General features: G+C 51.0%; 12 protein-coding genes across 12 annotated transcripts, besides 1 other annotated feature; 7 read left to right on the top strand and 5 right to left on the bottom strand.

The window, feature by feature from the left end:
• Window positions 1-290: 290 nt before the first annotated feature.
• NFIA_020690 (Yip1 family protein) lies at window positions 291-1346 on the top strand (the record flags this gene model as incomplete). Its single annotated transcript, XM_001265257.1, has 4 exons — window positions 291-335; window positions 393-444; window positions 516-1221; window positions 1271-1346. The coding sequence occupies 4 exons, from the start codon at window positions 291-293 to the stop codon at window positions 1344-1346; spliced, it is 879 nt and encodes a 292-aa protein (XP_001265258.1).
• Window positions 1347-1722: 376 nt separating this feature from the next.
• Window positions 1723-2617, bottom strand: NFIA_020680 (ubiquitin-60S ribosomal protein L40 fusion protein; the record flags this gene model as incomplete). The annotated part of the gene is made up of 4 exons (XM_001265256.1): window positions 1723-1809; window positions 1901-2011; window positions 2238-2418; window positions 2601-2617. The coding sequence occupies 4 exons, from the start codon at window positions 2615-2617 to the stop codon at window positions 1723-1725; spliced, it is 396 nt and encodes a 131-aa protein (XP_001265257.1).
• A 415-nt stretch (window positions 2618-3032) lies between these two features.
• NFIA_020670 (TFIIB-type zinc finger domain-containing protein) lies at window positions 3033-5103 on the bottom strand (the record flags this gene model as incomplete). Its single annotated transcript, XM_001265255.1, has 8 exons — window positions 3033-3481; window positions 3539-3925; window positions 3983-4121; window positions 4174-4279; window positions 4342-4589; window positions 4658-4729; window positions 4846-4899; window positions 4999-5103. 8 exons carry the CDS (start codon window positions 5101-5103, stop codon window positions 3033-3035), a joined length of 1560 nt encoding a protein of 519 aa, XP_001265256.1.
• Window positions 5104-5660: 557 nt separating this feature from the next.
• Window positions 5661-6439, bottom strand: NFIA_020660 (Eukaryotic translation initiation factor eIF-5A; the record flags this gene model as incomplete). Its single annotated transcript, XM_001265254.1, has 4 exons — window positions 5661-5725; window positions 5786-5918; window positions 5984-6247; window positions 6428-6439. 4 exons carry the CDS (start codon window positions 6437-6439, stop codon window positions 5661-5663), a joined length of 474 nt encoding a protein of 157 aa, XP_001265255.1.
• A 596-nt stretch (window positions 6440-7035) lies between these two features.
• On the top strand, window positions 7036-9282 carry NFIA_020650 (putative GARP complex subunit (Sac2); the record flags this gene model as incomplete). The annotated part of the gene is made up of 5 exons (XM_001265253.1): window positions 7036-7914; window positions 7970-8264; window positions 8320-9104; window positions 9159-9194; window positions 9241-9282. 5 exons carry the CDS (start codon window positions 7036-7038, stop codon window positions 9280-9282), a joined length of 2037 nt encoding a protein of 678 aa, XP_001265254.1.
• A 392-nt stretch (window positions 9283-9674) lies between these two features.
• NFIA_020640 (NAD(P)/FAD-dependent oxidoreductase) lies at window positions 9675-11003 on the top strand (the record flags this gene model as incomplete). Its single annotated transcript, XM_001265252.1, has 3 exons — window positions 9675-9770; window positions 9829-9954; window positions 10014-11003. The coding sequence occupies 3 exons, from the start codon at window positions 9675-9677 to the stop codon at window positions 11001-11003; spliced, it is 1212 nt and encodes a 403-aa protein (XP_001265253.1).
• Window positions 11004-11704: 701 nt separating this feature from the next.
• NFIA_020630 (uncharacterized protein) lies at window positions 11705-12319 on the top strand (the record flags this gene model as incomplete). Its single annotated transcript, XM_001265251.1, has 1 exon — window positions 11705-12319. One exon carries the CDS (start codon window positions 11705-11707, stop codon window positions 12317-12319), a length of 615 nt encoding a protein of 204 aa, XP_001265252.1.
• Window positions 12320-12746: 427 nt separating this feature from the next.
• Window positions 12747-15657, bottom strand: NFIA_020620 (FTFMHR domain-containing protein; the record flags this gene model as incomplete). Its single annotated transcript, XM_001265250.1, has 7 exons — window positions 12747-13788; window positions 13842-13966; window positions 14026-14076; window positions 14127-14249; window positions 14305-15385; window positions 15470-15524; window positions 15582-15657. 7 exons carry the CDS (start codon window positions 15655-15657, stop codon window positions 12747-12749), a joined length of 2553 nt encoding a protein of 850 aa, XP_001265251.1.
• A 2317-nt stretch (window positions 15658-17974) lies between these two features.
• NFIA_020610 (3-oxoacid CoA-transferase) lies at window positions 17975-19650 on the top strand (the record flags this gene model as incomplete). Its single annotated transcript, XM_001265249.1, has 4 exons — window positions 17975-18239; window positions 18302-18496; window positions 18545-18931; window positions 18983-19650. The coding sequence occupies 4 exons, from the start codon at window positions 17975-17977 to the stop codon at window positions 19648-19650; spliced, it is 1515 nt and encodes a 504-aa protein (XP_001265250.1).
• Window positions 19651-21109: 1459 nt separating this feature from the next.
• On the top strand, window positions 21110-22036 carry NFIA_020600 (FG-GAP repeat domain-containing protein; the record flags this gene model as incomplete). The annotated part of the gene is made up of 1 exon (XM_001265248.1): window positions 21110-22036. One exon carries the CDS (start codon window positions 21110-21112, stop codon window positions 22034-22036), a length of 927 nt encoding a protein of 308 aa, XP_001265249.1.
• Window positions 22037-22434: 398 nt separating this feature from the next.
• Window positions 22435-22485: a microsatellite.
• Window positions 22486-23369: 884 nt separating this feature from the next.
• NFIA_020590 (uncharacterized protein) lies at window positions 23370-24032 on the bottom strand (the record flags this gene model as incomplete). Its single annotated transcript, XM_001265247.1, has 1 exon — window positions 23370-24032. The coding sequence occupies one exon, from the start codon at window positions 24030-24032 to the stop codon at window positions 23370-23372; it is 663 nt and encodes a 220-aa protein (XP_001265248.1).
• A 646-nt stretch (window positions 24033-24678) lies between these two features.
• On the top strand, window positions 24679-25830 carry NFIA_020580 (putative isocitrate/isopropylmalate family dehydrogenase; the record flags this gene model as incomplete). Its single annotated transcript, XM_001265246.1, has 2 exons — window positions 24679-24931; window positions 24989-25830. 2 exons carry the CDS (start codon window positions 24679-24681, stop codon window positions 25828-25830), a joined length of 1095 nt encoding a protein of 364 aa, XP_001265247.1.
• Window positions 25831-25885: the final 55 nt, after the last annotated feature.

The raw sequence follows: 25885 nt of genomic DNA, 5'->3' as shown, positions 1-25885 counted from the left end.
ATACAGTAGATGTGAGGAGACATGAAGAGTTTCAATACCGTGAAAATGTGCGAGTATGTACAATAGTACCATTAATCAAAATAATTTTGCTTGAAAATTAATCTGTCAAAGGCCATTTCTACTGTTCTACATCCAAGACTAGGATGCATACGCATACGTAGGTGTCTCCACAGTAGCTAGTGGCTGGTGTGTGGCTTTAACAACAGCGCCCTGACAGCTGATGTGTACTCTAATTTCCTGCACCTCTCCATTCGTGATCAACAACAGCTCATTACAAGAACAAAGCCAATATGGCAAACCGGGGTTACGATGTGGTTGTAGATGTCGATGCTGAGGTAAAATTGATTTCAATACTCATACCTTTGCGAACACTTGGTCTAATGTTGCTCTAGGGCGACCTCGGTCATACCGACCTCCAGGAAGACCTCGAATTCCACCCATCCAGTAAGGCGAATTCGCAAGGAACTCTACTTCCCCACCTTTCAAGCACTGACTGTTATATCTCCGATCGAAAGACTATGAAAACGACCCCCAAAGCGCAAAAGTCCAGCAAGACTCCGCTCCTTTCCTCGGCGCGGGCACCTCCCGCGGCCGCGACAGATCCCCCGGCGGCACACCCTCCAAACACGCCTGGTGGTCTATCCACTACTACTCGCAGTTCTTCGACGTCGATACAAACGAAGTGCTACGGCGATGCGTGTCGGCGCTGTACCCACGCACCAACTTCCTCGATGTCCTAGAAGGTAACGCGGACCTGTACGGTCCGTTCTGGATCGCAACAACGGTGGTCGTCATCCTCTTCCTGACCGGCACGATCTCGCAATGGCTCTCGAACAACAACGACAAGCATTTCGAATACGATTTCACGCTTCTTTCGGGTGCTGCGGGGTTGGTTTATGGGTACACGGGCGTCATCCCCATCGCTCTGTGGGGTGCGTTGCGCTGGTTTGGTAGCTCCACCGCGGACTTGATCGAATGCTGGGCGTTATACGGCTATTCGAATCTGGTTTGGATCGCTGTTGCGCTGGTGAGCTGGAGCCCTCTCACGGCGCTCAACTGGGCTCTTGTGGGTGTTGGCTTCGGCTGGACAGTCTTCTTCCTGCTGAGGAACTTGTACCCTGTTCTGAGTGCTACGGATGCGAAGACGAGCAAGATCCTCTTGATCTTGGTTATTGTTCTTCATGCGGGTTTCGCGATTGCTATCAAGATCTTGTTCTTTGCGTAAGTCGGGCTGTTTTGGATTAGCTGCTCATTTACTAACGAGGTGCAGACATGCAAGTCCCGTTTCCAAGAAGAGCAAGGACCACGATGATGACGACCATGACGACAAGCGACGGATGTTCTGATCTGAGAGGGCCGAATGTGTTCGATTTACAACGTTTACCCGGTGTCTTTTGAGGCACGATGTTGGCTCAGGCAGCACAACGTCATTCTTCCCGTGTTATCTGTACCTCAGTCTCATATGTCTCTGTATGGTTTCTTTTTGAACGCAAATCTGTACTCGTATTTCCCGCGGCATAGCATCGAGAGAGCAAAATTGAATTTTACAGATGTTCGATTGCGCAACTTCTTTCGAGAGGGGTCAACTAAAATATGTGACTTCGGCTATAATGTTTCATCATTCCAACGCCTTTTAAAACCTCCCATGCAGCAACCACGTCATAGCTCCGAGCATCTCTTTCCCCCAGCAACGCGGAAAAACCGTAACAAGATAGTAATCGTTTACTTGAGCTTCTTCTTGGGGCGCAGCTGGTTGGTATGACCGCACTTCTTCTTACGGCAGTTGGTGGCACGGGGAGGAAGACGGGCCTATCCAGGGATAGAGTTAGTAAAGACTTCAAGGCGAGCGTCCCCAGTAACGGGTCACATGTCGGGTCGAGCGATCGGGACAAAGACGTACGTAGCACTTGCGGCAGATGGACTTCTCGCAGTTGTACTTGGAAGCGAGAGCCTTGAGGGAGGGTTCAATGATACCACCACGCAGACGGAGGACCAGGTGCAGAGTGGACTCCTAGATATGTGCAAAAGCATCCGGTCAGCCAAACACATCCTTCTCAATAACCGTATATCCTCCATAACAATCCAGACGATCTCCTAGCGCAGACGTTTCCTGCCGGAGGATCCGGAAACCAAGTCCAGCAATCCAGCAATCCAGCGAACAACCCGCATCTTCCGGCAATACCCCATGCGCATAAAGAAACGAAACCAAGTCGTCGTCCGATAGAGAATTCGCGTACCTTCTGAATGTTGTAGTCGCTCAGAGTGCGGCCATCCTCAAGCTGCTTACCGGCGAAGATCAGGCGCTGCTGGTCAGGGGGGATACCCTCCTTGTCCTGGATCTTGGCCTTGACGTTGTCGATGGTGTCGCTCGACTCGACGTCGAGGGTAATGGTCTTACCCGTCAGGGTCTTGACGAAACTATTGATCGAAACTTGTCAGTCATGGCTTTTCCGGATGTTCCGCGTATATCGTGTCGATGAATGGGATGAGGTTGGGCAAATGGGCACTGGGTTGGTCCGAACGGCTCAGGAAGACCTACATCTGCACTGTAAAATCGCAGAAAAAAGGGTATGTTAGCTCGTAATCCATAGACCAAATACATCGCGTAGGAGAACATGATGCTGTACGTACTGGTTGCGATTTTTCGTTGTTGCTGGCTGACGATCGCTGTATACTCGTTCGTAGGAGGCAATGTCAATTTGAGGATTTCTCGCTTAGCCTGGGTGGACCGACGCTATGATACCCTAAGCCCTAATGACTATTTTCGTCATCACCTTTAGTTGCCGCCGGTCGGCAGGTGCCACTTCCCCGTTTCGGATTATCTCCGCATTTCCATACATCGAACGTCCAACTGCATACCCGGAACCTGTCTTACGTTGCTGGATGCTCATCGAATGTTCAGTCAGACAGAAATTTGTCGTAGTTTGACTCACTGACGTTCTCTTTGTAAAAACACTCCCTTTTTCCGCTAGGTGCCTGAGGGTCATATGGCTTAATACTTAACTGGGAATTGCTATCTACCATATCTCGAGTTAGGACTCGTCGCTCAAACCAGACATATCCTCATCCTCCATGGCTTCCAAGTCTTCTGTGCCCGCTTCACCAGTGACGTCCATTTCCGCAGGATCTCCATGGTGCTCAATCCTCCTCTTATCGTCCAACCACCGAGAGATTTTGGTCTCCGCCTGCGATACAGCTCTAACGAGTGTGGACAAAGAGACACCTGCTACTTTAGCAGCAATTTCGTAAAAGGACCTCGCCGTCTCTGGCAGTTCGGACTCGGTTCGATAACGTGGATACGATGTCCCCGGGCGAGCCACGTCGGCCTTAGGATCAGAAACTTTTCTTGGTTTCAGTTGGCTAGTAACTGTTTCCAGCATTGCATGCATAGCTTCATCATCTCCTTCTGTGGAGTCGCTAACAGTCTGGCCTTCCGAGCCCGTCGGACCAATCGGGAAGAACTCTGCTAACGGGTTCGACACTTCGGGGGATTAGCGTTCGTCAAACCTCGTAGGACGGAGTTGCAAGGTCATTTTACCTCTGCTGTGATCGAGCCAACTGGTCTCGTACCAGTCCATGTATTCATCTAATTGGTCCGGAGTCATGTTGAAGACGTCTTTCTCAGTGACGAGTATCTCATTCCCCTTTCCGATCCTGCCCCCAGCCGTTTCCCGTCTGTCGAAGTGTCTTTGAACTTGTTCCCAAAGCTTCCAGTCAAGCACCTGTGCGCTGGGTTCCCGTGTGGATACGGGATACCTCTTGATGTCGTCAAATGGGAAGAACAATTTTGTAGAAATGACAATAAGCGTAATAAGCTGCACTTCAGGCAGGTGAAGTGGCCGACTTCTACCGGGGACGGTAGTTGGAAACTCAAATGTGAAACTCACGAGACTTTGCAGCCTTTTAACAGCGGGATATATATCGACTGCATGAAGGTTAGAAGATTGCGAAATGAGAAATATCAAGCATGAACAGTTCGTACCTGGGAGCGCGAGACGTTTGATATAGCGATATAACGTGGCCGGTGTGTTCAAGGACGGGAATTGAACACCAAACTTGTTGTGATACAAGAGCGATAGCTCCAGGGTCGCTTTATGAAGATGCTCAGCCTTTATCAATCTCTATCCGAGGGTCAGTACTGACACAGTCGGCATCATGAAGGTAGAGGCTTACAGTAGTCTCCAAGAGAGCGATGTACTCCTGGGGTAATTTATCCCTCATCTCCCGTGGGATTAATCTGAGGACCCTGATGAAAGGAACATCTTCTCGCATAAGCATCCTGGAAAGAGTCTCAAAGTCAGATGTTCATTTTCGTTCTTATGAGCTGTAAAGAAGACTTACCGATGAAATTCTCCAATGGTGACCGGGAGCCTCATGAGCAGGCAGCCCAAATAACACAGTCCGATTGTGTCAATCAGTCTGGGCCATTGAGCCGCTCTCCCACTGAGCTTGAATGCTCCCTCGGACTCATCAAGCGTCGTGGCAGGCTGTGAACTAAAGAGTTCGGGTTCCCTATCATCTTCAGCAGGGTCGTTGAGTCGCTCCGACAGGCTTTCCAAACGAAGAGCCCAAAGATCTCGGACCACGACCTGAAACCAACAGTCAGACACTGCTATCAAGGATGATGGCTGGGCGAAGCATAGGTAGTTCCACTTACCTCAAGCTCCGCGGGAAAGCCTCGACCTTGAACCAAGGCGTGGCATTGTTTCCACAGAATCAATTGATAAATCTGCAAAAAAAGAGTGTATGCCTGTCGACCACGATACGCTGTCACACCATTAATAAAGGTGCAATCTTCTCAGACATGGTTATCGGATGCTCACTCTTATGGCCCTTTTCAGCTACAGCCTTCTTTACACGACTAGTCTTGCCCTGAGTGCCGAAATCGTCGGGATCTTCCTCCACTTGTAAACCCTGCAGAAGAAATTAACCATCAGAACTTAGAATGCTTCCGCGTGATGAATTGAAGAAGGCGGGGTTGGGCTGATTTGGCCGTACCTCCTGCTGATGACCCCGCCTGCAAAACCAGAGACCGTTGTCTAGATAATATCGAGTCTCACGGCACCCGTCCTGCCCACAGACCCCTCGGGTGGTGTACTCCATCCAGGGCGGTTGTGTTCATTCTTGAATGGTCTGGTGGGGTGGAAGAGTAGAGGGAGAAATTCTCAGGGTGTGGTTCGGTCCATAGGTGCTTATACCAGAAAAGAATTTTTGATACCTCGTATCTTGGTCAACTGGTCAGAACAATTTAATTTGACAACCCAGAATTATCTGAGCAATGTTCTGAATAAGAATGTTCGCCCTAGAGCTCAAACAAAGGACAATAGCTTGAAACCCGCAAAGGAAAAATTACAGAGCTACGCGTATGACAATGGTTGTCCTAATTAGGCTTGTAAATTTTTTGATCGTCAAACTATCGTAAGAGTAGGACCGCTTCCTGGCAGAGGGCACGTGATGCTGTCAACTTTAAGCAATTCCTTTCGCTGGTGCAGCGTACATCCAAGGCTATATTGGCGGACATAAGTCAAGCAACAGACATGCCATGAATCGCCCAAAACGTTGCATCATCCATGAACTAAAGGACATACACATAAAACAGGAGACCCTTGGAGACACAATGGCCGACGGAGCAAGAAGAGGTCCCTAAGTGTCGGGATCATTTATTTGGGAGCCTCCTTGACATCCATGCAGGCCTGCTCGCCCATGGCAGTGAGGATGGTGACGTCTAGGGTATTCCGTGTTAGTCCAACAATTCAAGTCTCAAGGCGCAATGCTGGGTACTTACTGCAGTCCTTGCCCTCCTCGTTGAACATCTTCTGGATCTTGTCACCAACCTCACCCTCGGGGAGCTTGACGTCGTCCTTGGTGTTACCGGCCTCGTCCATGAGGGAGAGGAAACCGTCGTCAGTGACATCAAGCTGCAAAGCATATCAGTAAGTCATCTGGAGGTGAAAATTGAGTTGGCTTTGGCAGGTCGACTTACGAGCTGGTATTCACGACGGGTGACGTTGGGAACGTCCATGTTGTGGGTGGAGGGAGAAAGATCTTCCAGCTTCTTGCCGGTGAAGATATCGAGGGCGACGATGTGCACCTTGGCGTGACCGTGCTTGCCAGTCTTGGAGGTGGACATATCAACGATCTTGCAGGGACGACCCTTGATGACAACGTGACCGTTCTTTCTCAGAGCGGAGCACTGCATGGGGTAGGTCGCGGACGCACCAGCGTCGGCGGACTCGAAGGTCTCATGCTGAAAAGAAATAAAGGTCAGTTGATGGTGTCCAGTCTGAAAAAGATGACAGTTGAAAACAGTCGTTGCTTGGTCGCTCGATGGTTGAGGTATGAAGCAGAAGAGGGGACATGTGCATGGATGCGGGGCAGCCTGAGAGTAGAAACGCAGCAAGTACACAGTGAATCAACCAAGTCATACCTCGTCAGCCATGGTGAAAGTGTATAAGGGTGAATGAGAATGGAGGATTAATGAGAGTAGAACAGGACGAAACCTGATTTGTTTTTCTTTTAAGATAGAGGGGGATAGGAGAGAAGAAAGGGAAGAGGAAAAAGTTTCTTCGAGAGGGTTTAGAGGAGACGGTGGAGGAACGGGCGAAAAGAAATCGACAAATCGCCTGCGAAAAAAATGGCAGTTTTGTTGTGGCGGGGTTTTCTTGGGTCGCTAGTCCCTAAAGCGGTTTAGCCTCAGACACGCTGCACTTGTGGTCTCTGGGCCCAGCTGTAGCATCTCGACCTGCCCATAAACAGTTGGTGATAGGAAGCCTGATAACAGACGGTACAGTATGTTGTGCATGACAGTCCTCTAATTTTGGAGAGACGGTTGAGATATGCCTTTATGTCTATAAGCTGTCATCTCTGAATTGACTGAGTTGCTGAGAATATCAGGAATCAATTGCATTGCATGCCTCCAGTGCGGAGAGCTTGCCAGGCATAGATCTATAAACTCCGCAGACAACCTTCGCTCGACTTCAATGAGGGCTGTGAGCTTCTCAATATCCGCACGCTGTTCCGTGCCTGCTTCCCAAGATGTGGCTTGATCGCATATCAAGTCACTCCACCCCCTCCGGTGTCCCTCTCGATAGTCGCAGCAATTCACCTGCTCCCCGACGATCTTCCTCCCTCCTGTCGCCTGCTCCACCGAACAACCGTCCGAGTCAGAACCGGCAAGGCTCCTCGTTATCCGTTCTGCTGACACCAAGTGACTCGACCACCTCTCTGCCGGCAACCGCACGCGGAGTCAATGGCTCGGTTCTCAAACAAGGTGCTGCAAGGTCCCGTCCTTCTGACGTAGCTGATCCGCTCGAGGTGCTGAAGGACATTATTGGAAAGCAGAAGGGTGACGTAGAGACAAATGAGTGTCTGAAGACGTCAGCCCCTGAAGCAAAGCCATTGCACTTGGTTGAGCCGATAGACTTCGGAGACCTTAGCCTTGAGGAGTTCGTATCTCAGGTAGGCGAGCCACGGAGAGCTACCTCCGCCGATGTTAGTGCACAAACGCTCCAGCAATTCGAGAAGGAAAGAGATAAGTATCAGGAACTACATGCTGCCATCACAAGCTGTGATGATGTCTCAAAATCGGTTGAGATGTATCTGAGTGACTTCCAAAGTGAACTTGGTGCTGTTTCGGCTGAGATAGAGACTCTCCAGACTCGGTCTGTACAGTTGAATGCGATGCTGGAGAACCGGCGCAAAGTTGAGCAACTTCTTGGACCTGCCGTTGAGGAAATCAGTATCTCGCCGAGAGCTGTTCGATTGATTGCCGAGGGACCCATTGACGAGAATTGGGTCAAGGCCCTGAATGAGATCGAAGCACGCATGACGAGTATAGAAGCCAAGGTTTCTGGTAGCAGTAGCACAAAAGCAATTGAAGATGTGCGACCGCTTCTGAATGATATCAAGAATAAAGTCAGTATCATTTCTATGAACCCAAACTTCGAGTCCGTGCTGACGAGAGTGACAGGCAGTGGAAAGGATCCGGGACTACCTAGTGTCCCAGATCAGAGCATTGCGTTCTCCGAACATCAATGCTCAAATTATCCAGCAGCAACGCTTGGTCAAGTTTAAGGACCTGTACAGTTATATCTCGCGAGCTCACCCTCAGCTTACGGGAGAGATTACGCAGGCATACATTAACACTATGCGCTGGTACTATCTCTCTCATTTCACTCGCTATCTGCAAGCTCTTGAAAAGATCAAAGTCTATCCGAGTGATAGGAACGATATACTTGGGGGAGACCCTTCCGCGCCGAAGACAGGTTCGTCATGTTTGTCCAGTTGCTCTTCTCTGCAGTCAAGGCTTATATTCCATAGGGCATATCATCTCCTCGGGTCGCTCTGGGTCCGCTGCGCATGACCCGTTTTCGCTGGGGAGACGTATTGACATACTTCGGACGAGTAACCACATGGCCTTGTCAGCATATCTCGCTGAAGAGGACAATGCGTTCCATGGAATTGAAGTCCCTTTCAGAAACTTTAACCTGGCTTTGGTAGACAATATATCGGCTGAATATTCTTTCATGACAGAGATGTTTTCCACTTTGTCGTTTCACCAGATTTCTCGGAAGGCCGCCGAGATATTCGAACCTGTTTTCGCTCTGGGGCAAGGTCTTACAAAGCAATTGATCGAGAACTCGACAGACTCATTGGGGGTGTTGATCTGTGTACGATTGAACCAGCAAGCGGCATTCGAACTGCAACGGCGGAAAGTGCCTGTTGCCGATTCCTACATCAACGGAATCAACATGCAGCTTTGGCCCCGATTCCAAGTTATTATGGACCTTCACCGGGAGTCCTTGAAGCGAGTGGCGTCCAACACCGGTCGGAGTGCTGTTTCTGCCCTGTCATTAGCTGGAGGCGATGACTTGACCCAATCTTCAGCACCTCACTTTCTCACACAGCGGTTTGGTCAACTCCTGCACGGGATATTAGTGCTGAGCAGCGATGCTGGGGATGACGAACCTGTTGCGAACAGTTTGAAGCGATTGGTCGCCGAATTTGATGGCCTGTTGACCAAACTTAGTCGCAGCGGGGGTGACGCAAAGAGAAGGGAGAAATTTCTGTTTAATAACTATTCTTTGATTTTGACCATCATCAGTGTAAGCCGAATCATTAACCCCCGGAATAGTGTCTGATCTCTGACATGAGCACAGGATACCCATGGCAAATTAGCAACAGAACAGAAACAGGTATGCAGCTTCCTAGTATGGATTTGGATATCGCTGACTCTTATAGCACCTGGACGAGATGCTCAAGAACGTTGGGAAACGAGGCTAGAGCTTGTGCTGAGTGTGTATTACACATGATCATATAGAGTGGGTTGCACGATATCTTCATAGCGAAATGGCATTATTTGTACATGCATAATTCCATAAGTCCTGACCGTTGACCAGCAACTACCGACATTGATGGTAGGAAATGCTTGTTAAGCGACAACATAGAGCGTAGCCAATAAGTGGTCATCGTAGAGTGTAGTTTAGAAATCCCCGTACTCGCACGATTCGGGTAATGGAGTCTTATCGCGGCCTTATCGGCCATCGGCCTCATCCCGATTCCACTTCGGTTATTGCGTCCCAGCCATGATTTATCTCTCAATTTCCTGAAAGTCGGAAAATATTACTTCTGCACATACCTTGAAACCAGAGCATAGTTTCAATACAGCCACAGCGATGGCTACCCGCGCTTGCATCGCTCTATCGAGGCCATTCCTCGCACGGCGCAACTTCTCAAGCACGCGGGCGTCCAGCGCAGACGTCACACATGCGGTAAGCCCCTCCCAGGACTTTTCTAAAGCTTAATGACAAAATACTCATTGATGACAAGGTGATTGGAGCTGGCGTTGTCGGTCTTGCGATCGCGCGACAATTGGCGTCGAGACAGGGTACCTCGACTATTCTCTTGGAGCGGCATGATGCAGTGGGGACCGAGACGAGCAGTCGCAATTCCGAGGTGATTGATTCTTGTCGTACTTCTACGCATAAGGACTAACGAGGTCACTGAATTGTCAGGTAATCCATGCGGGGATCTACTACGGAACCGACTCCCTCAAAGCGAAACTCTGCATCCGCGGCAAACAAATGATGTACGACCTCTGCGCAAAACAAGGCATCCCGCACCGCAACACGAAGAAATGGATCGTCGCGCAGAACGAAGAGCAATGGGCCGCCGCGCTGGGCACGCACAAGCTCGCGCAGACCCTCGGTGTACCCACCCGGCTCGTCGGCCGCGAGGAGGCCCAGCGGCGGGAACCCGAAGTCCAAGCTCTAGCGGGGATCGTGGAGAGCGAGACGACGGGCATCGTCGACAGCCACGCGCTCATGACATACCTGCAGGGCGACTTCGAGGACCGCGGCGGGGACTGCGCGTTCCTGACGAACGTGACGGGGATCGAGGCGCTGGATGGCGGCCGGGCCGGGTACAGAATCACGGCTGTGTCGGCGGACGGGGCCGAGACCTCCATCACGGCGGAGACGCTCATCAACAGCGCGGGAAACGGGGCTTGCGCGATCAACAACATGGTCCTGCCACGGGAGCGGCACCGCACCCCGTTCTACGCCAAGGGCACGTACTTCTCGTACTCGGCTTCGTTTCCCAGGACTTCCGTGCTGGTTTATCCGGCTACGCTGCCGGGCCATGGGGGGCTGGGGACGCATTTGACGCTGGACCTGGGGGGACGGATCCGCTTCGGCCCGGACGTCGAGTGGGTGGATGATCCGACGGATCTGAAGCCCAGTCCGGCGAGGCTGCAGCAGGCCCTGCCGGAGATCAAGGCGTACCTGCCGCGTGTTGCCCCGGAAGCCATCAGTCTGGATTACTGCGGCATCCGACCGAAGCTGGGCCGCGGCGGCGCCGTCAACACGGGCAAGGGGTTCCAGGATTTTGTCATTCAGGAGGAGGAGGGATTTCCGGGCTTCATCAATCTGCTAGGGATCGAGAGTCCAGGGTTGACGAGTTCGCTCGCCATCGCCGAGATGGTCGATGGGCTTCTCTATAGGTGAAGAGTGTGGTTTCGAAACTGGTGATTTAGCGTTTATTGGTACTATACCCGTTGCACATATTACTTTTATATACATATAGTACGATGGATAGATATACAAATAATTTAGACTCATACACTACTGCAGACCATATGAAGATACGGACCATCCAAGACTCAGCTTGTCAGACGCTTGCTCAATGCAGGAGATTACATTTCAACCTCTAAATTGTCATCAGTGCGCAGATAAACAATCTCACCATAACCCAAACATCAAGCTTATCTCCCGTCGCGTCCCCATCCCTGGTTCCTGACGTCAAGGCTATGGACCAGACCAAGGGTGGAGATAGTTATTCCGCAGGGTCAACAGAACGGCTCACTGTAAAGATTGAGTTTAAAGTTGATTCATGGGTCGCTCTGTACGACTTGGATTATCGATCATCCGGTGCAATGGGATCTTACCATTGATAGGGTTACATCATGGATAACGTGTCGCTCGGTCTAGGGGGATATATTCCCCATGTGGTGGGAGATTGCCACAGAACAACGGGTTTTAATATTCTCTATGTTGGCGGTTGTACGTCTCGGTGGAATTTGTGCAGGCATCTATACATCTGTCGATCGCTTAGTAGTGTCAGTGTAAACGCTGACTTGGTTCATTTCGTTTCATTTCATTATCTTGCCTGAGGCATCTACTGTCTCTTCTCTCATTGAGAAGTGGAAATGGCTGAAGTGCATGGTCGTCGAGACCCCAAGGTCCACAAGAAGACACAATCGCATTCACATTCACCAGCCTCAACTCCCACTCCCCCACACCATCGACGCCACAAGGCCAACGCCCACACCGGCTCTCACAAATACAATCGCTGCTGGGACTGGATCGTCGTCGGCGGCAACTGCCACTACGCCAAAAACCGGTCCACCTTCACCTCCTACCGCCGTGCACCAGGGAAGATCGGCCGGTCGCGAGTCCTGGGCATCGGCACGGTCGAGCTACAGGTCCAGCGTGGACCTCATGATCCTCGGCCGAACAAGCTTGTCCTGGACGATGTGTGGCACATGCCTGATGCGCGGTGCAACGGGCTGAGCGTCTCCAAGTATTCCGAGACCAATCAACCCTTGTCGGTTGAGTCAGAGGGCGCGCATGTTGAGGCGAAGAGTGACAGAGACGGGGAGGCATTGTGGTTCGGAGATCCCTATTGTGGGTGTTCGAGGGTGGTGTTGACCGGTGATCCAAAGGGAGATTCGTATCTCCGCGATGGGCAAATGTACACGCTGAGCGTCATTGCCTCACCGGAGGAGTTGGATAAACTGCGGAGTCGGGTTCGGCAATGGTGATGGTCTTGTCTTCACCCTCGTAGGACCTTGTAAATAACGGAATAATATAGACGTACAGATGCCGTTCAATCGCTGGGATCATGATTTAAAAAAAGGCTTCTCTATACATCATCTCAGAGGTCATTAAACACGAAGAAGCGCTTCGTATCAATGGTCATCATGGCATACTCATAACACATGACTTCAATAGACCTTGAAGTTAACAAAGCTGCTGAATAAGGGGCAGCGACGCAGGTCGTCCAGCGTCCGGAGGCGGACAGAACCGTGGAGTCATTCCCGAGGACAATTGTCAGATAAAGCTGACGAATAAGTTCGTAAGAACCTAGCATCAAAGATGCAGGCATAGCCGGAGTGATCGACAGCTGGATATCCCCCGAAGACATGCAGAGTCCAATTGATAGCCCTTTGAAGCGCGGTCAACAAGACCTTATTCAATATCCATGAGGACATCACTCATTATGTGAAGGACGTGAGAGAACTTTCGGACGCTCCATTTCCCAGAGTCCTTCAGGAGCCCCGCGTAGTCCAGTAGTATGCGCCGCGCAGATTGATAACCTCCTTGCACTGGTATTCCGCGAAGGTACAGTGTACCGCCATTACGAATGAAATTGACTGCTGAATTGTCCGAAGCGGTGAATGCATGGTTACCGCGAGGTTCCATAAAGCTGGTGAAACCCTCTCGCCCCACTTGCTGCCAGTCAACGTCGTCCAGGAGTTCCACGGAAATGCATCCGGCAGTGGTCTCTAGCGGACGTGGTGCCATGAATGTATACAGCCCCAGCACAAGCGCCGCAGTGAAGAGTGCGAGCATCGAGTGAAACATGGTATGATCTGATGCTTTGCGGTTGATCATGGCTTTGTATATTTGGGCCGCGTGGAGACACGACCTTCGGGCGGCTGGTGTCTGAGACCATACGGCGATATCATCGAGGGCTTTCCGGGCTGGCAGAGGACCTGACCGACCCGCAGCCAGTTCGAATATCTGGATGTCCGCAGTGAGTGTCATGCACATATTGTGCCACATGACCACAGCATTCGGATTAAGTCGTTCCAGGGCCTCCCTATATTTATCAACTATTTGCAGCTGAAGCGTTGGCAGGCATCTTGCACGGCCGTCCATAGCGTAGGTATGGCATGGCGCGAACGGGTAATTTGCTCGATTGGATAATAGGCGGTGGTAAGCCTCACAGAGCCGGAGTTGAACCATTGCCAACACCCCGTGCATGCACAGACCGTCGACTGAGTTATCCAGCGCTGGAAGGTCGACATTTTCCGATGGAGCAACCACGGTTGGCATCAAAATTCGCTTGCCAATGCGAATAAGCTGCATCCAATGCATGGCACTTTTCGCGTCAAAGATTGCTCCGTCACACGGTAAGATAAACTGTATTGCATCTGGTACGATTATGGGGCTCGTTGACAAGAAGGATGAGTACCAGGAGTCGAGTAGCAGAAGTCCGATGATAAGTCTGCACAGTGAGTCAGCAGGAGCCGGGCATCTTTCCACAGTTGAGATACGCACCTCTTCACAGACTCCACTTTGCTCCATGCTTTCCATCTTGCATCGACATCGGGAATTGCCTCATAGAGACTCATGTCGAGGATTTGTCCTTCCGTTGCAGCGAATAACCCATGTCTTTGCGCAGTCTGATGGCTGTTGGCATTTATCACTTTCACATAATGAGACAGATGAGGATTGGGCCTACAGTCATAAGGTTGATATACAACATTTGGCTTTTAGCAATGTGCTCCTTTTCCTGTGGACAAATCAGCACGATTCAGCCGGCTCAGTAGTGGAAACTCTTACCCCGGTCATTGCAGCCAAATTGAGGAAAAGAAAAGCCGCGGCAAAGGTAGACACCGTACCAACAGGGTTCTCACTTCCTGCTGCGCATTTGGCCAATTCTTCGGTGATTTTGTCAAGAACCAACTAGCAAACACAGGAACTCAGCAATATCACTTGACGATCAGACATCTGGACTCACGTTGAAATTCTTGGAGACAAACGATGTTGTTCCTTTTGTACCCAGAATGATCATACCAATCATACACATGACATAGAGCACTGGTGAGCGAGTCCTTTTTGCAGAGAATGTAGGGATATGGATGAACGGTACTAGCGGCTGGAAATTGCGAAGGTACAAGTCGAGTGCCATGTCCAGGATTTCAGCTGGAGGAAAGACTTGCGGAGAGCCAAAAGGTGCCTCAGACATGCGTGGAGCGTTCGAAGTATCATTTGACGTGCTGCGTCGAGCCTGGCCAAAGGTGGCCAGAAGATTCTGCCTGCATTCCTCGTCTAGCCCATACCTCAAATCCCCTGATAGCCCAGACGGACCATTGAAGGGTTGCCCCGAATACACTCCAAAAAGGATATTGTCCAGGGAACATGTGGCTACATCCCGCCACAAGGTGTTCATCAGGCGCCCGGTGTTATTTGTTGGGGTGAGCCAGTACCGCTGTACTCTGGCAAATCTCTCACTGGGAATGTTGCTCGGAGATTGGATGCTCGGGTTCTCAATCGGATGACCATTCTGCCGCGCTCTAGGCGACGCTGGTGCCTGATCATCCACGAGACTAACACTGGCGTCGCGCATGAGGTCTATCGGACTAGGATTTGAGGTGGTGTCGGCCCGGGGTTCCAGCCAGAATTGAAGGATGTCATTCGGCACTGGGCCGAATACGGGCGCTCTGTACGGGGACGGTTCGGCTGCGCTGACATCACCCCACCCGAGGTAGGCCTGCTGGTGATCCATCACCATGGGATTGAGCTGGGTTTGAGTCCGAGCCTGGTGAGCGGATATGTCGGCCAGGCAATCAAGAGACGATGACGGAAGCCCGTCCGGTGTTGTAAGGGAGATTTCGCGCGGCATAAACGGCACGATCTGTGCCTGCTGTGCGTCTACCGGGTTGACGCTCGGGATGAACTGACCGTTGCCGTTGACACGAGAGTGCTGTTGGTCATACGCATGAGTAGATGAAGTATGATGCTGGTCAGTCTTCACTACCCCGTTGGTTGCGCTTGACGACGCGGCATTGTGGCCTTTTGCATGGCGGCTCAAGACATCACTGTAGTGGAGATATTAGCATCTTCAATTTCCTGATCAAGTACTACCTTATATAAAGAGCAGATTGGACACGTGCATGACCCACCTTCGAGAGAATCGTTTGTGGCAGACATTACATTCGTAAGGCTTTTCCTTGGTGTCTGTACACAGAGCTATTAGAATAGATTGATTGCCTCAGTTCTGATAGATCTACTGACGAGACCGTTCGTGACGCTTGAAATGTTCCGTCTTCTTGAAGCGACGGTCACAGATGTTACACTTCTTCAAAACCATGATGGTTCTCGCGGGGGGCCGCGAGGGGGATAAATAAGGATGGACTTGGAGGCCTAAGAGTAAAGCTACATTATCGAAAACTGATGAAGGTGGGAAGTTGCAGGGGGATGGAAGCAGGAAACTCTCCGAGTGAAACCAACATCTCCGAAGTTTAAGGATCCTTCAGGTGCCTTAAGATCCTTAGGTAATGGCCGACGGTGAGGGGGATTGCTCTGTGATTTGCTGCATTGCCCCGTTCTGCTCAACTTATGACCGATCCGGTTAGTTGGTGTTGCTGTTTTTTGTTCGCTGTCGAATCTGGGTAATGTAATGTGGTCTAGTTGCAGTATTCTCATTTCTGACTTTTGTGCATTCTTCTCTCAGTCAAGGGAACGATCCTCATCTTACTATCATATTATTCTTTCCCACACTGATGATTGATGTGATGCGTTGTTGCTGTTCTTCCCTCTCGGAGAACACCCGAATGCGAAAACGATATTATCTCGTTGGCGCTGATTCCTGCCCCATGGGGTATTTTTGTCCTTATACATTACAATTGACCCAGAACTCGCAATCATGGCGACGATTAGTCTGCCACAGCTTCGGGAGCATAACAATTATGCTCCCATGCATCGTTATGATTTGACGTCCCAGAAAATTCTAATCAGTGGTGAGGCCGCGAGTGGGGTCGCTTGTTGAACGGCAGTCGTGGAGACTTCAGTTCCCGTACATCGACCCTGACTGACTTTCACCAACGATAGTCGTACTGTTTCCATACCAGCTGCTGACAAGTTGCACATATTCTGATTGAAGGTGGAAATACGGGCTCTCGAATCTCTGAAATCATGGTAAGTAGAACTGTCCTTGTCAGTTGCGCTTGCTCTATGTGGATGTCTCGTTTGCAGTGTCCTCGTGCTGGTTATCTGCCATCTTCTTTTGGCGTACAGGACGAGTATCTAGCCTTCATGATAGCTGGATTGGATGACGGAATTATCAGATTCCAGCTTCGCCGCAAATCCATCAAGCTGGTCGGTTTAGCAGAGCTTCCGGTAATTCAGAGCAGGCGGGAAAGGCGTTCTGCATGCAGAGCAATATGACTTTATCAAGCCTGACACAGGTGACTGCCGCCTCTCTTACTTGCGTGGGAACAATGTTCTTTTGAATTCTCCTGAAGGGAAAGGACCGAACGAACTGGAGCTATGTCCATGTGTCAGTTATACTATATACGAATGTGGGGCTACATCAACACAGTTGCCAAAGCTTGCCCCACGATGAGATCGATATGTGGAGGATCTGATACAGATTGCTCGGCTGCTATTGATGGAAATCTAGACAAGTCGGTTGGTCAAACTGATATAAGTCGGAATTTATAACTACGGAGGAGTCTCGAAAGGACTGGCTATCTGTGGGTATTTCAAGTTCTCCATACTCATGGTGATTCGATGGACTCTCAACAACCAGAAGCAAAATGGAAGAATCCTGCTTATAAGCGATTATATTTTCATCTTCTCTATCTCATGAAGAAGATACATTTCTCTCCAGACTTAAAGATCATTGGCATCTTCCTTTTGCTGAGTTCCTTTCCATTGTTTACGGAAAGCAGTAGTTCGACTGCAGCCTGGGAGCCTCAGGCCGGCAAACCCCCCAGCCGAGATGTCAGGGTCTTCTGCCGATGCGGATCCCGAGTCGGAAGGGAACTTGCAGACGTTACGGGATCATTACGGATCCCACTTGGATCTTTCGTGAAGTAGGCAAATGAGTGTTTTAATTGATAACAAGGACTCTTCTCTTTCTGAAGGAATCCCTGCTCTGACTTCATTCGCATCTACGGAATTCAAGAAGAAATAATCATTCTCATAGTCCCAGTTGAAAACCCCGTCGCCCCGCAGATGGGATGAACCCTTTCCCACATACGGAGAACACTCCCATTGATACTTGTAAATTACCGTTTCCCGCTGTACGCAGTCGGTACGATCGGGGTGAGACCGGCTTCGGAAGGCGGCAAAACAGTACTACTGCCATACGACTAGTATTCTAGTACTGCCAGGCGGATAATCGCTTTGTCGGTAGGTTTGGCTCATCTGCTAGCCGATGCTTTACTCCCTCTCTACGTCTAATCTCCAATGGAAGCTCCATAATCCTCAAGTAATCAGTTACTATGCCTACGGAACATACCGATCAGCTTCCCCAGCTGCCCCAGAGCCGGCGGCGTTTCTTTTTCGTCGTCGGCTTCTGTTCTTCCCCGTCTTTTCTCTTATTTCTCACCCCTCTCTTCCTTTAAGTTCTATCCTTTCCTCAGTTTGACTCATTCAATTGAGCAACTGATTCAGGTCCGACCATGTCGCGACCTCTTCCTGCGGTGTTCCGCCCCATCTTGGGGCGGCGGAATTTCTCAGTCTCCGCCAACAAGAGAGCCATCGATAAAGTATGCGCGTCGGCTCAGGAAGCCATCAAGGATATGAAGGGTTCGTCTACTGTGCTGTGCGGTGGTTTTGGTTTCTCCGGTGTCGCCAATACCCTGATCAATGCTGTGCGTGATCGTCCCGATATCAAGGATTTGACTGTCGTCTCCAACAATGCTGGAATGCCTGGTGCTGGTTTGGGTATGTTATCTGCCATCAGGTGAAGCAATTGGCTAGGGAAATGATGGCGCTGACATTTTCAGGCCAACTCCTCGAGACTGGCCAGATTACCAAAATGATTGCTTCGTTCATCGGTGAAAACAAGGTCTTTGAAAAGATGTACCTGAACGGCGACCTCGCTCTGGAACTTACCCCTCAAGGCACTATTGCGGAGAAGTGTGCGGCTGGTGCAGCTGGTGTCCCTGCTTTCTACACTCCTGCGGCTTATGGAACAATTGGTAGGTTTGCTCTGATCACGGCTTCAAATTCGCAGCTGACGATAGCAGTCCAAACTGGTGAACTGCCCGTCCGTTACAACAAAGATGGCACCGTCAAGGAATACTCGAAACCCAAGGAAGTCCGGAGGTTCAACGGCAAGAACTACCTTCTGGAAGAATCCATTTTCGGCGACTACGCTTTGATCCGTGTCCACAAGGCCGACAAACTCGGTAACTGCCAGTTCCGCAAGGCCATGAACAACTTCAACGAGGCCATGGCTAAGAACGCCAAGTACACTATCGTCGAGGCCGACCACATTGTCGAGGTTGGCGAGCTGTCTCCCGAGGAAATCCATCTGCAAGGCATCTACGTCAACAAGGTTATCCAGAGCACGGAAAAGACCATGATCGAGAAGCTCACCTTCGCCAAGGATCCCAGCGAGATGCTCCAGGCTGGTATGCATGCTTCTAGCATCTGATACTATAGCTCCTTGCTAACTGCTCCAGGATCTGGCGAGGCTACCGCTCGTCGTGAACGCATCGTCAAGCGTGCCGCCAAGGAACTCAAGGACGGCATGTACGTCAACCTCGGTATCGGTATCCCCCTGATCGCCCCTGCCTACCTCCCCGAAGGCGTCGAAGTTGTCCTCCAGGCTGAGAACGGTATCCTCGGTCTCGGTCCCTACCCCAAGCCCGGCGAGGAGGATCCCGATCTGATCAACCCGGGCAAGGAAACCGTCACCCTGAGCTCCGGCGCCTCCGTCTTCGGCTCCCACGAGAGTTTCGGTATGATCCGCGCTGGCCGCATCGATCTCACCATGCTCGGTGCCCTGCAGGTCAGCCAGTATGGTGATCTGGCGAACTTTATGCTCCCTGGTAAGGTCAAGGGTGTCGGCGGCGCCATGGACCTCGTCGCCAACCCCGAGAAGACCAAGGTGGTTGTCACCATGGAACACACCGATAAAAAGGGCAACCCTAAGATCTTGCCCGAGTGCACCTTCCCTCTCACCGGTCCTCGCTGTGTCTGGAAGATCATCACTGATCTGGCCGTCTTCGACGTCAGCCCAACCGAAGGTCTGACCCTAGCCGAGACCGCCGAGGGCGTGACCGTCGACGAGATCCGCAGCAAGACTGCCGCTCCGTTCAAGGTCGCTGAGAACCTGGGAACGTTTTAAATGATGCATGCACGATTTTATTACTTGTAATCTAGAATTTATATCCATAGAGTTGAATGTCAGGTGCTCTGCAAGACAACTTGTATCAAGGATATTAGTGTACTCTAATTGTTTGTCATGCAGCTGCTCAATGCCTATTAGCAGGCATCTTCCTTGTCGCCCATATCTGGAGAAATCACTAGACAGCATGTCAGATATGCAAGATGATGATGAGAAACATATTCATTGGTATCATTCTTCAATAGAAATATTGGGAAGAAGCAAATACTCCAGTCTGATGCCATCATCACAGTGCAAAGTGATGGTCTTTCTGCTCTTTAATACCATCATGTTCATGACCTGGTGCCAAGCATGTATTTCTTAGCGCGTTCTCACTGTACTTGATCCGATTGGCAGAATAATCGAACTGCTTGCCCAGCCGGTCAGAAGGATATGTATCTAAGCCTGTATCCACTCGTAGCATATCAGCCATAAACATCACCTCTCGAGGCAGATACACGACTAAGGCGCCTCTCTGCCCGCCCCTTTCAAGACGTAATTGCTGGAAGGATTTCCATAGTTGGGTTGAGTGAAAGTTGAGTTGAACCTTGTCATGATCAATTCGGCTCCATAGTTCATTGTCCCGAAAGGCTCAGCCCAATACGACGATGGCAAGTATTGCCGATTTTGACAGGACTGATGGATGTCAGCATCAAGAGTTCTCGTTTTCAGCCCGATCTTCTGTATCCTCTCATTTCTGATGGAATCAATTTCGGAAGAGGGAGCAGTGCACTGCAGCGCTGTCACTCCGCAGGTCGTATTGGGCAACTGTAGCTCAGGTCCTGTCAACCATGAGCATTGCTTCATAGTCGACTGCGGTTACAAACTCTCCGATTACAGTCAAGATGCTTGCACCTCAAATCGCATGATCATCTGCAGCCGATCACGGGATAGGACGTTCTCGGCCGCTTGGATGTCAATTCATCTGAATATGAACCAACCCCTGTCCAAGGTTACATCACAAAAGTACTGTACATCCTCCCTGCTTCTTCAAGGGCATGGCATGATTTCTGCAGTACCACATTGGAGTCGCCCCTCGTCACATATGAAGAACATGCACTTCAAACCGGCAACCTGAAGCGATTGACATTTACCAGCGTCAATGTCGAGAAGTCAGCCAGCCTCCTCGCTCTGCCATGGCGCCTGAAGCTGCCGCTCCGCAGCAACGTCACTTCGAGCCAAGCTGGCCTTCTGAACAGTAGAACAATCTCGCTAATATCCGATGTCCAGACCATACTATGTCTCAGCCACGGCGGGGGACCGAAATATTCTTGCTCGAGACAGCTGAACAGCAGCTGAAGAGACGTCCCAAATCCCGATGCCCCCGCCTGTGCAATGAACAATCTATAAATACGGCTCAATCGCTCGCAATTATGACTTTGATCAAATCACTACAGCACAGCAACAGACTACCTTCGTCATGCAGACCAAACCCCTTTCGTTAAACGCCATCTGGCATCTCGTTCTTCCGCTGCTGGCTACCTCGGCCACAGCAGCCCCATACCAAACCCGCATCCTCGCCACTGGGACTACCTTTACCTCTCCAGACCCCTACGGCCCCTGGTCCTTGACTCCCTCCTTTGCCAACAAACCCGGTCCAGATCTGGGCTACATCAAAACCAGCAACACCGGCACCGGCAAGGTGGAAGTCCACCTCGCCTCCAGGGCCTCCAACTACCAGACCCGCACGCTGGAGCTTGGCACGACTTTCTGGCCCGAAGACAATGGCGTCTGGCAGCTGATTGATGCCGACGGTGATGGCCGTGATGACCTCGTGTACATCAAGACCCGCAACACAGGCACCGGCCGAGTGGAAGTGCACATTGCCTCGGCGGCGTCCAACTTCCAGACCCGCATCAAGGAAGTCGGCACGACTTTCTTGCCTGAAGATAACGGGACCTGGCAGATGGCCGACTTTGACGGCGATGGCATCCTCGACCTGATCTACATCAAGACTCGAAATACAGGAACCGGACGGGTGGAGGTGCATGTCGCCTCTGGCGCATCGAACTACCAGACTCGCGTCCAGGAAGTCGGCACGACCTTCTACCCCGAGGACAACGGAGTGTGGCAAATGATTGATTTCAACAGAGATAGGAAGCTGGACCTGGTGTATATCAAGACCAGGAACACGGGGACCGGCCGTGTGGAGGTCCATGTTGCGTCTGGGGCGTCGACATATCAGACCCGTGTCCAGGAGGTCGGCACCACGTTCTATCCCGAGGACAATGGGTTCTGGCAGATGATTGATTTCAATAAGGATGGGGTGCTGGATTTGGCGTACGTCAAGACGCAGAATACGGGGACCGGACGGATTGAGGTTCACGTTGCAACTGGCAGGAATTGAGCACTGTATCTAGGTACACCACATCCTCTACATCATCATTAAACCGCCTCTCAAGCACCACCAATCAAACTCATATCATTTTCGTACCCGTAAACTAAACACCTGTACAAATGCCCATCGAGAACAAGCCGGACGCCCGCCCTTCCCTCCTTCACAACCACAATCTCCACCCAGCACCGACCCTAGGGTTTCTACAGTGGAGCGAACACTGCAAGCCATCACCCCAAGAATCCACCTATACGCTGCGTAGTCACTTCGTGAGCGCTAGACAGAATTGTATTCGTGGATAGTCCTGCACATCAGCTTAGATCGAGGTTCATATGCAGGATGAGTTGGCATGGCATGGCATGGCGGCGTCTCCAGAATAGATATCCTCAGTAATCCCCTTGTACTCTAGAGCATCAACATCAACATCAACATCAAGCATCAAGCATCAAGCAACAGCATCACCATCACATACATAGTACCTACGCAGAGCAAATACTCGAATACTGCCTGACCCTGCAAAATGTCCACCACAGCAACATCAACCTCAACATCAACCAAAACCACCCCCTCACCCCCCGCATCCTCTCCGTCTCCAAATCCCCCTCCCACTCCATCACCAAAACCCCCGTCCCATCTATAACCCTCATCCCAAACCACGGCGTCGACGGCGACTGCCACGCAGGCCATACCACTCAGCACCGCGCCCAGGCGCAAGCGCAGCACACCCCGAATCTCAGACAGGTACATCTTGTTCCCGTGGAGACACTCCGCGAGCTCTCGGGGAGACTTTCTGCTGCTGCTGGGGCAGACGCAAAGCCACTCTCGGCTGGCGAAATCGGCGAGAATATCACGACGGAGGGGGTGGAGCTATCAACGCTGCCGCTGGGGACGGAGGTGCATTTTTTCGGTGGGGCCGGTGAGGAGGAGGCTGTTGTGGTGTTGACGGGTATCCGGGAGCCGGGGCCGGGGATGGATAAGTGTCGGGCTGGATTGAGGGATGTGTGTGTGGTAAGGGATGGGAGTAGGGTCTTCAAAAGGTTGGCTGGGGTGATGGGGACGGTTAAGAAGGGGGGGATGCTTAGGCCGGGGATGGGGATTAGGATTGTGAAGCCCGTGGGTGGGCGTGTGCGGCCGTTGCCTGCTGTGTAAAGTGAGCAGGGATGCTGAGCTGGTTCTGTGTGGTGTCTCTTACTCGAGTTTGCTTTGCACTTCGTCATATTCCGTTTCCTATTGCGTATGTGCGTCGAGGTGGACTTGATGTAGGTTTACCCTAGTGTAGATTGCTTGTCACTCGGCACTCCTGTAGCATCTCTGATGGCTCACGTAACACGTTCTCAACTGAAATCTACCAGAGGAATTGTCGCTGGAAAGCTACCGAGGGCGCTCCACTCCAAAGGTTTGGTCCGGGGGGAGTATCGGCGTGCAAGGACTGCGTATCTTCTAAGCGGGTAGACTCCAACGACGACGGTATAAACATGAATCCCATTGCTGTTGAAGATTTTCTCAACTCGTTGCATGAATCGTAACCGTTCTCCCATGCGACACGCTGGTTCATGTCCTTACCGTGGATCGCTTGAGTGGATCTCAGTTCCTCTTCGCGTGCGCCTGTATCCTGTTCAGAATGAGGTACAGGCTGTTCCTCGATTTGCTGACTCTCAGGCGCTACTGGACTATTTTCGTCAGCTTCGACTTTTGATTGCGCAGAAGCGTCGATGCGCCTCGACGGCGAGAACATAGGAAGGCCAGCCACTCTTGTTTCTGCCAAACAATCTTGCTGCCACTTTCGAAGATCACGAGCTGTGCGCAATGGATATTGTCTCCAATATTGTGCATCGTTCTTCCCGGAACGCAAAAAGGGTGACTGGTCCCGTTCAAGAGCAGTCGATAACTGCTCGTCGGTCATGTGAGCCAGCAATCTCAACAGCATCTGTTCCGTCTCATGCAGACGATGTTCGAGCGCTTCAATATATCCCTTTGCGGGTCCTCTGCCTTGGTGAGACTTGTACATCTGCCTTCAGGACTGGAAGCGAACCGTTTGAGCTGCTCGGGCCAGTCACACTGCCGATGGGATTGGAGGCATTGAGTACATATTGGTCTTTGCAGTCAGCAAGTCTGCCTTATATTCATTAGGACAGCTTACTTGTTGCCGCTGCACTTCAGTTCTGTCAGCAAGATGATATTAGTGAACGAAGAGCACTCACTTTCTGCTTACGGGACCGGCAGGAATTACAGGCAACTGTGATCCGAGATGGTTTGAAGCCTTTGCTGCTTTTACTGGTAGACATGTTCACTAGAGTCTATATCTACTGATTTGGTGATCAATTGATGAACCCGATCTCTTGACTGAACGATGATGCCCTTCCATCCTAATCGGGACAAGTGCGGGATTATCTACAGGCTAAAGGTTTAACCGACGGTTCTCTCCACCAACAACTGCAGCCGGTAACCCAGTAATACAATGGGAACGTCACCATCTCTGGGAAGTTAACTGCAAGGATGAAACTTCAGGCGCATTACGCTCATCTCTTTCGACCGAGAGCTACCCTGTTTGTCTATCTGAAAGGCATGACATCGGTATATATAGAGGGTGGGGGCCTGTTGGCTCCTCAGCACTCTCATCGCTACGAACATATTTAGCAGAAAATAAAAGCAAAATGGCATCTACAGGTCCAATTACCTACCGTGTTGCGTCCATTCCAGGAGATGGTATTGGGCCAGAAGTCGTTGAAGCGACGATCCAGGTCGTTAAGAAGCTCTGCCAAAAATTACAAACATTCGACATCGAATTCACTCACATCCCGTGGGGCACGGAATACTACAAGGCACATGGTCGGTATGCATCGGAAGACTGTCTGGACACACTGCGACAGTTTAATGCAGTACTATTCGGCGCTGTAGGCGCTCCAGGTATGATTGTCCTAAGTGATCGACTCTGGCCAACCAGCAACTGACCGACCTGGTTAGATGTTCCTGACCACATCTCTCTTTGGGGTCTTTTGTTAGCAATCCGAGGACCTTTACAATTGTACGCCAATGTCCGCCCGGTACGTACCTTCCCTGGCACAAAATGTCCGCTTAGTACCGCGACAAACGGCATCGACTGGGTTCTCGTACGCGAAAACTCAGAGGGCGAATATTCTGGCCAGGGCGGGCGCAGTCACGTCGGCCAGCCGTGGGAAGCTGCGACGGAGGTTGCCATATTCACACGGGTTGGAATCGAGAGGATCATGAGATTTGCGTTTGAAACAGCACGCTCAAGACCTCGTCGTCACTTGACAGTCGTCACTAAGAGCAACTCCATGCGCAATGGCATGGTCTTGTGGGATCAAGTGGCCGCAGAGGTCGCTAGGGATTTCCCTGATGTCACCTGGGACAAGATGCTAGTGGATGCTATGACGATTCGCATGGTGGGCAAGCCCGACTCCCTGGACACTATCGTCGGTACCAACCTGCACATGGATATTCTGTCAGACTTGGCCGCCGCGCTGGCAGGATCAATTGGAGTTGCTCCCTCTAGCAATTTAGACCCAACGAGGAAGAATCCGTCCCTGTTTGAGCCCGTGCATGGAAGTGCTTTCGACATCACTGGCAAGGGAGTAGCCAATCCTGTAGCGACGTTCTGGTCGGCTGCAGAGATGCTTTCTTGGCTAGGCGAGAAGGACGCTGCAAAACAGTTGATGGGATGCGTTGAAAGGGTGTGCGCTGCTGGAGTCCTAACTCCAGATCTTGGAGGGACCGCAAATACTCAAGGGGTTGTCGAAACGGTGTGCGCAGAAATTGAGCGCTTGGTTTTGCGACATGATTGATTTTTTATCAAGATATCATCTTTCTTTTCGATAAAGTTCACCGATGCATAGGCTC

Source organism: Aspergillus fischeri, genomic scaffold (assembly GCF_000149645.3).
Source record: "Aspergillus fischeri NRRL 181 1099437636249 genomic scaffold, whole genome shotgun sequence".
In the NCBI taxonomy this organism is placed as follows: domain Eukaryota; kingdom Fungi; phylum Ascomycota; class Eurotiomycetes; order Eurotiales; family Aspergillaceae; genus Aspergillus; species Aspergillus fischeri.
Note: the sequence above shows the minus strand (reverse complement) of the source record. Positions and strands in the feature narration are given on the sequence as shown.